The 9,809-nt window shown below is 47.3% G+C and overlaps 1 protein-coding gene across 2 annotated transcripts; it reads right to left on the bottom strand.

The window, feature by feature from the left end:
* Positions 1–6,708: 6,708 nt before the first annotated feature.
* Upk2 (uroplakin 2) lies at positions 6,709–8,823 on the bottom strand. 2 transcript variants are annotated; one of them, XM_076843709.2, is made up of 5 exons: positions 8,748–8,823; positions 8,150–8,281; positions 7,820–7,958; positions 7,491–7,561; positions 6,709–7,085 (listed from the first exon to the last, which is right to left on the bottom strand). In XM_076843709.2, exons 1-5 carry the CDS (start codon positions 8,821–8,823, stop codon positions 6,949–6,951), a joined length of 555 nt encoding a protein of 184 aa, XP_076699824.1. In that variant the 3' UTR covers positions 6,709–6,948. The 2 variants fall into 2 exon arrangements, with proteins under 2 accessions (XP_076699824.1, XP_076699821.1); XM_076843706.2 differs by having other exon boundaries at positions 6,709–7,081; positions 7,487–7,561.
* Between the last annotated feature and the right edge of the window lie 986 nt (positions 8,824–9,809).

Below are 9,809 nucleotides of genomic sequence, written 5' to 3' on the forward strand. Positions count from 1 at the left end.
TGTGGCTCTGTGGTCGAGTGCCCGAGTTCAATTCCAGTACCCTCCCACCAAAAAAAGGTGTTATTTGGGCTGGTGCTGTAGCTCAGTGGCAGAGCGTTTGCTTAGCACATGTGAGGCAGTGGGTTTGATCCTTAGCACCACATAAAATTAAAAATAAATAAATAAAGGCATGCTGTCCAACTACAAAAAAATTTTTTTTAAAGTGTTATTCTACAAATCCCGTCAGTGTGTACAACTATAATGCACCAATAAAAAATTGTAGGATCTGGGCATGGTGGCACACGCCTGTAATCCTAGCAGCTCAGAAAGTTGAGGCAGGAGGATCTCTAGTCAAAGCCGGCTTCAGCAATTTAGTGAGGCCCTAAGCAACTTAGTGAAACCCTGTCACCAAATAAAACATTAAAAGGGCTGGGGATGTGGCTCAAGTGGTAACACGCTTGCCTGGCATGCTCGGGGCGCTGGGTTGGAGCCTCAGCACCACATAAAATAAAATAAAGATGTTGTGTTTACCGAAAACTAAAAAATAAATATTAAAAAATCCCCCCCCCCTCTCTCCTCTCTCTCTCTCTCTCTAAAAACAAAACAAAACAAAAACAAACAAAAAAAAAAAAAGGGCTGGGAATGTGGCTCACTTTTGAGTGCCCCTGGGTTCAATCCTAAGTACCCAAAACAAACAAACAACAGCTGTGGGAAAAAAGTTATTCTGATCAGGCATGGTGGCCGCACCTGTAATCTCAGAAACTTGGGGAAGCTGAAGCAGGAGAATTGCAAGTTTGAAGCCAGCCTTAGCAATTTAGCGAGACCCTCAACAACTTAGTGAGACCCTGTCTCAAAATAAAAATTAAAAAGGGCTGGTGATGTGGCTCAGTGGTGAAGTATCTCTTAATTCAATCCTTAGAACCCCCTCAAAAAAAACTGTTATTCTAATGTATCTATTAGCCTTTCTGATTAGTCTACTATTAAAAATATTTTTATCTTGCAAATCATATGTAATAAGGAGTTAATATTGAAAAAATGTAGAGAACTCCTATAACTCTACAGCAAAAAAAAAAAAAAAAAATCTAATTTTAAAACTGGACAGATGGGCTTGGTGGTGCACTTCTATAGTCTGTTACTTAGGAGGCTAAGACAGGAAGATAACTTGAGTCCAGGAGTCTGAGGTTCCAGATTAGGCTGGTCAACATAGAAAGACCATTAAAAAAAAAAAAAGGCAAAGGGCATAAATAGACATTTTTTATTCAAAATAAAACATACAGTTGGCCAATAAGCACATGAAAAAATGCTGAGTCTCACTAATCATTAAAAAAGTATAAATCCGGGGCTAGGGATGTGGCTCAAGCGGTAGCACGCTCGCCTGGCATGCGTGCGGCCCGGGTTCGATCCTCAGCACCACATACAAACAAAGATGTTGTGTCCGCCGAAAACTAAAAAAAATAAATATTAAAAAAAAAAAAAAAGTATAAATCCGAACCACTGTTAGTGTATAATCTCAACTACTGGGAAGGCTGAGGCAGGAGAATTGCAAGTTCAAAGCCAGCCTTAGCAATTTAGCAAGACTCTCAACAACTTAGTGAGACCCTATCTCAAAATAAAAATTGAAAAGGGATGGTGATGTGGCTCAGTGGTGAAGCATCTACAACTACAAAACTTAAAAAAAAAAAAATGTTATTCTGGGCTGGAGGTGTGCTTACCTAGCATGTGTGAGACCCTGCGTTTGATCCTCAGCACCACATGAAAATAAATAAATAAAATAAAAAGTGTTTGTCCAACTAAAACTAAAAAAATAAATATGTAAAAAAGTGTTATTCTGCAAATCCCATCAGTATGTACAACTATAATGCACCAATAAAAAATTGTGGGATCTGGGTGTGGTGGCTCATACCTATAATCCCAGCAGCTCGAAAAGTTGAGGTAGGAGGATCTCGAGTTCAAAGCCAGCCTCAGCAATTTAGTAAGGCCTTAAGCAACTTAGTGAGACCCTGTCTGGAGACAGGGTCTCACTAAGTTGTTGAGGGTCTTGCTAAATTGCTAAGGCTGGCTTCAAACTTTCAATTCTCCTGCCTCAACTTCCCAAGTTTCTGAGATTACAGGTGTGGTCACCATGCCTGATTAGAATTTGTGGCCAGGCTGGGCAATTTAACAAGATTCTGTCTTAAAATAAAAATAAAAAGGACTGGGGATGTAGTTCACTAGTAAGCACCCCTGGGTTCAATCCTCAGTACTACCAAAAAAAAAGAAGCCACAATGAGTGCCATTTCATACTCTCTGGAAAGGCCATTATAAAAGAAGAAAAAGACATTTTCCAGCCAGTGGCTTGGACTTGCTATACTCTGAATCAAATAAGAGCAGTGTATCATTTGGAAATGAGCACTCTTGGCAAGAAAGCATGGTGGACGTGGTCTGAAAACTTTCATTCTCCACTGGTATTTTACATGGAAGAAGAGCTAGAGAAGCATGTAATTGATCATGGAGATAAATACCTTTGATCTATGGAGGTGCATAGCCCCACCCTAATTCAGCTGGAGCCATGGTTCACAGCCACAAGCCAGACTCAAGTTACCCTCATTGGGCCACATGGAGCAAGACAGTGGTTGCTGGATATGATCCGGAGTGTGGGGAGCCAGAATTCTTGCTGCCGGGGTCCAAGGCCTGGAGATGTTGAGGTGTGTCCAGAGCTGGCCCCTGACTGATCATGACTGTCACTACATGATGGAACCAGATACCTGGAGTCTATTATTGGCCACCAGAATGAGTGGGACCATCTCTCTTGATGTTCCTCAGGGTTCCCCTTACCAATTGCATGGTTATTTGGGGTTGCATTGGAGTTAGCTATATCCATAATAAGGGACTGACCTCCTGGGAAGCTGAGATGGGAGAAGTCTTATTTTAGCCCTTGTTGAGAAAAACATGAAAGACCTGATAGAAGTTTTGATTTGTGGCTCATCTCATCTCTCTCAAGCTTCTAGGCGTGTGTCTGAAGGAAGTTTCCTAAATGTTGGAAAGCTTTCCACTGGCAAAGATATCCAATAAAAGAAGAAAAACAGTCTGGTGAGGATGTGGAGAAATTCAAATCCTTGCGCATCACTGATGGGAATGTAAAATGGCAGAGCTGCCACCACCACAGAAAATACTACGGTGGTTCCTCAGAAAGTTAAACATGGAATTACCATAGGATCCAACAAGACTTTTTTTTTTTTTTCTGGGTATATACTTGAAAGATTGGAAAGCATAGACTTAAAGGGATATTTGAACATTCTTGTTCACAGCAACATTATTCACAATAGCCAAAATTTGGCAAGAACCCAAGTGTTCACCAATGGATGAATACAAATACAAAATAATGGTATGAACATACAGGGCATATTATTCAGCCATAAAAAGGAATACAGTTCTGACACAGGCTACAACGTGGATGAACCTTGAAGATATTATAAGGGAAATAAGCCAGACACAAAAGGACAAATTTTGTGTAATTCAGTGACAGAGGTACCTAGAAGAGCCAAATGCATAGAGACAGACTGTAGAGCGGCGAGTGCCAGGAACTAGGGAAGGAGGTGATAGTAATTATTTAATGGGCTCAGAGTTTCTGTTTGGGATGGTGGAAAAATTCTGCCAATAGATAGTGGTGATGGTAGCACAACGATGTTAGGGCAGGGACGTGGTTCGGTGGTGGAGTCCTTGCCTGGCATGCTCAGAGGCCTGGGTTCAGCCCCAGCCCCACTTAAAAAAAAAAAAAAAAAAAGAAGAAGAAGAAGAAGAAGTGGGTAATGATGCTAAATGTACACTTAGAAATGGTTAAAATGGCTGGGTGAGGTGGTGCATACCTGTAATTCCAGCTGCTTCAGAGGCTGAGGATCGCAAGTTCAAAACCAGCCTCAGCAACTTAGCGAGACCCTATCTCTAAATAAAATATTTAAAAGAACTGGGGATATAGCTCAGTGGTTAAATGCCCCTGGGTTAATCAAGTACAGATGACGGTGGGGGTGAGAAAGAAAGAAATAGTAAATTTTATTTAATTTCCAAACTTTATTGCACACTGGAATCTCCTGGTGGGGTGGGGGTTGTGTTTAAATAAATACTAATACCTGGCTTCCACCCCCGTCATTCTGAAATTATTATTATTAGTAGTAATACTGGGGATTGAACCCAGGGGTTCAATTCACTGAGCCACATCCCTAGCCCTTTTTATATTTTATTTTGATCCAAGTTCTCACTAAGTTGCCTAGTCTGACCTCAAACTTGGGATCTGCTGCCTTAACCTCCCAAACTACTGGGATTATAGGTATGTGCCATCATACCCAGCTGAAATTTTTTATTTAATTATTTTTGTAGTGCTGGGGATTGAACTCAGGGCCTCTCACATCCTCGGCAAGTGCTCTACCCCTGAGCTAAATGTCCGACACCTTGTCATTTTGATCTTGGTATGAAGTGTGATCTAGTCATTGGGCTTTTTTTTTTTTTTTTTTTTTTGGTACCGAGTATTTGAACTCAAGGCCGCTTTAACTCTGAGTTACATCCCCAGACCTTTTTGATTTTTTTTTTAACCAATACCTTTATTTTATTTTTATGTGGTGCTGAGGATCGAACCCAGTGCCTCATACATGCTAGGTGAGGGCTCTTTCCTCTAAGCCACAACCCCAGCCCCCCTTTTTGATTTTTATTTGGATATAGTGCCTTGCTAAGTTGCCCAGGCTGGCCTCCAACTTGCTATCCTCTTGCCTCAGCCTCCAGAATTACGGGGATTACAGGTGTGTACCACCATTCTGGCTTATTAAACTTTTTCATGAGCCCTTTAGATGATGTTAATAGGAAGTACAGTGCAGTTTCCAGCCCAGTGTCCTCCTGTAGGTTTAGGCGGGGCTCCTAAACCTTCCTGGGCAGTTGCAATAGGGTGGGGAAGAAAGTCCCGACTTCCCCAGCTTTCAGCCTTGGCTTGGTTACTCCCTCTCAAAGTAAAGAAGAGCCCAGTGTCTGATCCTATTCCGTTACTCACAGCATTCATTACATTTTCTATTTAATTGATTTCCATGTTAATTCCATGAGAGAAGAAAGATGTCTCTTCACAGTGTAAGCCTAGATCCTTCAGGAGCACCTGGCACATAGCACATGCTCAGTTATTATTTGTGGAATGAGAAAGATCATTGTCCTTCTCTTCCATTTCTTCCCTGTCTCAAGTTCTAGGATCACTCTACAAAGAGGTCATCAAGGTTCCTGTGAATCCTTTCTGGTTGTTTTCACAGGATTTTTGTCCTTTCCCAGATTCCCCCTTCTCTTTACGGGCTTGTTCATTCATTCACTTATTCAACAAGTATTTATTGAGTGCCTACTATGTTCCAGGCAGAGTGGAATAAAGATAGGAGCAAAGCAATTGCTCTCAGGAAACTCACCATCTGATACAGGAGACAATCAAATAATCACACAAACACAGTTATAAACTATTGTGGTAACACTAGGAGCGGGATAGGGGAGTCCAACCTAAAGGGAGGAATGAAGGTCAGAGGCTTCCCTTGAGAAGGGACAGGAAGCTAACCATGTAAATAGGAGTGAAGAGGCAGTGGGAGCAGTCACAAGAGCAGTTCTGGCTCACAGAATACTCTGTACAAAGGTCCTGAGGAAAGCAGGAACACAGTATCTTGGAGGGATGGTGGTAAAAATTGCATGCAAGTTATGGGATATATTAGGTCTGCCTGAATGTAACTCAGTACAAGAGTGCTTGCTTGAGGCCATGGATTCAATCCCCAATACTGGAAAAAGAAGGAGAGAGAGACAGAGAGAGAGAGAGAGAGAGAGAGAGAGGAAGAAGAAGAAGAAGAGGAGGAGGAGGAGGAGGAGGAGGAGGGGGGGGGAAGAGAGAGAGAGAAAGGGGGAGGGGGAGGAAGCAAAGAAGGAAAGAAAGAAAGAAGAAAGAAAGCAATGTAAAGATCACTGGTCCCTGTAAGGAATATGTACTGGATGAGTGAATTATGACCACTCCTGCTGGGCACAGTGGCGCATGCCTGTAATCCCAGCAGCTCAGAAGGCTGAAGCAGGAAGATTATTGAGTTCAAGATCAGACTCAACTACTTATCGAGGCCTGAGGCAACTTAGCGAGACCCTGTCTCTAAATAAAATATTAAAAGGGCTGGAGGTGTGGCTGAGAGGTTAAGTGCCCCTGCGTTCAATCCCTGGTACCAAAAAAAAAAAAAAGGGTACTCCTGCCCTTTTCCCTTAGTTACCACACTCCACCTCCCTTGTCCCCCTCCAGCCAGGGTCCTTCCACTTCTGTTTCCACTTCCCCCTCCAGTGCCCTATCCTTGGGTCTCACCCTGGTGGCCCGGTCTTTGTCTTTCTCCCAGTGCTTCTCCCTGCTCTGCCAGCCCCAGCCAGGCCCTCAGGCCCTTGGCCCCTACCTGATGCCCCAGCCTCAGCCTCTGCCGCCAACCCAGGACCCTGGTTGGGTGGTCTTCTTCGTGCTGTGCAGAATGTAAAAGCCACAGCCCAGGTGTGGGTCTGAGAGGTCTGACTCCTGGTGTCTTATATGCTGAGGCTTGAGGCGGGCAGGAGTACAGGTGCACTTGCAGCCTGGATGCGGATTCTATAGGTTTGCCTCCAACGGGAGCCCGCTAAAGGGAACTGCACAGGGTAGATGTGGATTAGCCTTTATTTAGAGACCAAGTTCACAGAGGAAAGGGTGGACTGTAATGGTGGTCAGAGTGGTGAAATGGGAGGAATGTCGACTACCACAGGATTGCAGCAAGGGGAATGGTAGGGAGTGTTGGGTGGTGTGGCACTGGGGGCAGGGATAGGGACTGAGGGAGGAAAGGGCTCCAGGGGCAGGGTGGGGGCAGGGAGAGGGACATGAAGGGACTGAAGGAGCCAGAGGCTGGTAGCTGAGGCCCAGGAGGAGGCAGGCTGGGACACGGAGAGTTTCTGTACTTCCTGGAGGAGCCCCGCGCAGGTCAGCCCTCCTTACTTTCGAGCGCCCAGAGCCAGGGCAATGATGAAACCCACTACCAGCAGGAACATGGCCACAGACAGCAGCACTGTGATGACCACCATGCCCCCTGTTCGGGCCATTCCCAGACCAATGGACTCCATATTCCTTCCTGTCAGAAGAGAAAAAGGGTGCCTTTGAGGGCAGGAGGGACCCAAGGCTCCCCCAGGTGCACAGCTTAGCTCTCATCTGGCCACCCAACCAATGTCCATTCTTTCAGTTATTCATCCGTCTGACCAGCCAGGCAGTGGACCCAAACACCCATTGAACCAAGGTTACAGAACATCTCCTAGGGAATCCCTGAGGATACAGAGGTTAGGACACCGACCCTACCCATGAGGAGCCTTTAGTTTAATAGTAGGACAGATGAGTCAACAGGAAGTTGCCATGGTCCTCTGTGGTAGGGTGCAAAGGTGCTGTGGGGGTGCAGGGGGGCAGCTAATCCACACTGGGGGATGGAGGGAGAGTGTCCCGGGAAGGTCTGTGGACCCAGAGATGGAGGCAGAGCGCTACTTACGAGGAAGCGTGGACATTGGGATCTCTCTGCTGGACTCGGTAGATGTCCCCTTCTCTACTCGGTAGGAAATACTTTTGGGGTGGGGTTGGAGAGAGAGGAGAAAACGTTCAGTGAGTATCTGGGACTTAGGGAGAGAAGGGCTCCAGTCTGCTCCCCAAACTAGCTTCATGGCTGTGCCTTCCCCCAGGAGAGGACACTTTGCACACCCCTTGGCCGTGCCCTCTCTCTCTCTCTCTCCCCCGCCCCCCGCCATGCTGACCAGAACCCTCCCAGCTTCTCTTCCGGCACCCCCACCCCTCAGTTGCTCCAGGCATGGGTCAGGTACCTACTAGTATTTGGTTCCTGGGAGGAGGTTTGTCACCTGGTATGCACGGAGCCGTGTGACTGTGAAGCCATTCCCACTGTCCACCACGCTCACCAGCTCCCTGCGCCCACGGCATGGAGGCACTATAAAACTGGACTTCTCCACTGGGCAGGAAATTGGGAGTGAAAGTCAGGGTCAAGTTTTTGGAGGCTCCAGGGAGAAAGGGGCAGCTTTGAGTTTGAATGGCCCAAGAGAGAGTTTGACAAGGAGGCATGAATAGGGGAAGGGATGCCAGTGGTGCCCTGGGAAGAGGTCCCTGGGAACCAGGGGGATGCCTGGGGAACAGGAGGCAGACCTTTGCTGTCATTGGCTCTTCGGACAGTCAGTGTGGCGTTGCCTCCTGTGAGGTGACAGGGGGGCAAAGCAACTAACAGGCTCTCGGTTAGCGCTGGGGACAGCAGACCAGAGAGGCTTGAGATGTTGAACTCTGCTGGGAGGCCAGAAGGGAGTTCAGATGGGGATCAGTCCCTGTCCAGCCCTCAGATCTGGTGCATCCCCCTGGGGCCACTGCTAAGGAAGCAAAATCCATCTCCCCTTTCTGCAGCTGGAGAGCAGAACAGCCAAGCCTGTGCGAGCCCGACCACCAGGTGGCAGGCTTGGGCCGCAGAAGCTGCATACTCTTCCAAGCTGCCCTGGAGCCAGACTTTGGATACCAGGAGGCAGGCAGCGCCCAACCTTATCCCCATGGGCAGCCCTGGACCCTTTCCCACACTTCTCTGCCTCCTGGGTCTGGAAGAGGCCCAGGAATGTGCCCTGGATCCTAGTCTAATGCCCGGTCACTGATATCACCAACCCCCACCCCTAGCCAGCCAGATCAGCTTCCCTTTGAGAACCTGGAAGGCCCAGGGCCCCCTGTTTAGACCTCTGAACCTTTCCCGAGAGATTGCAGAGACCTGCAGCCCCCGGGGCCAGTATAGCCAGCAGAATCAGGATCAAGGGCAAGGTCTGGACAGGCCGCAGGGATGCCATGCTGGACTGAAACCTGGATCCTGGAACAGGTGCTGGCAGGCTGGGGCTTCCTGAGGCAAGTGAGGCCCTGCCCTGGGGTGGCTGATTTTGTCCTGGGGTGGGAGGGGCTGGAGGGGAATCCAGTCCAACCTGCCCCTTGGGCCCTATGGCCTGGGGGGAGTTTGGGACAGGTTTTTCAGGACAGAGAGCTGGCCTTCAGGCCAGAAGTGTGTGGGGTGCCCTGTCTGAGTCCTGGTGATTAGTCAGCTGCAGAGGAGCAAGGTAAACTACCCCCTCTTCTGGGCCTCCCATATGTAAAGCAGTGTTCCTGTGGGCACCTGTGTGGGTCTAGAGCCTGGCCTGGGTTGGGGGTTGCTCTCCCTTGATGGCAGGGGTCTTCCCAGGAAGGGCATGAATTCCGAAGCTGCCCTGGTATGTAGGAAGAGGAGAGTAACCTTGAAGGGCTTCTAAAAGGAGAGAAAGAGACTGATCACAGGGAGAGGGGTAGTAGAGCAGGGGGCTTAATTCTTGGTATTCATTGAGGCCCAGCTATTGCTGGGAGAGGCAGGGGTGACTGACATGTAGGCTTTCAGATTCCTCCGGTGGGTGGGAACAAGGGAATCCAGGGAAGACTTCTGGAGAGACAAGCGTGGGTGGGGTGGGCACAGTCAGCCTTGGGCAGCAAACATTTGTTGAATTGAGAATAAAGAAGAGAAAGAGGGCTGAGGCTACAGCTCAGGGGTAGAGAGCATGCTTAGCCTGTCAGGTCCTGGTTTGATCCCCAGCGAGGCAAAATAATAAAATGGAAAGAGACCTGGTAAGAGAAAATGAAAAAAAAAAAAAAAATAGTACATTACCCTTTCTATAAATTGCAGAGTTCAAAAAAAGAAGAAAAGAAAAAGAAAAGAAAGAAAATGAAAAAACAAGCAAAAACAAAACAATGACACAACTTATGACCACTCCCTGCCCTGGGCCAGTGAGAGAGAGGTGAAGGAGGGACTATCAGC

This window comes from Callospermophilus lateralis, chromosome 2 (genome assembly GCF_048772815.1).
Source record: "Callospermophilus lateralis isolate mCalLat2 chromosome 2, mCalLat2.hap1, whole genome shotgun sequence".
Taxonomy (NCBI): domain Eukaryota; kingdom Metazoa; phylum Chordata; class Mammalia; order Rodentia; family Sciuridae; genus Callospermophilus; species Callospermophilus lateralis.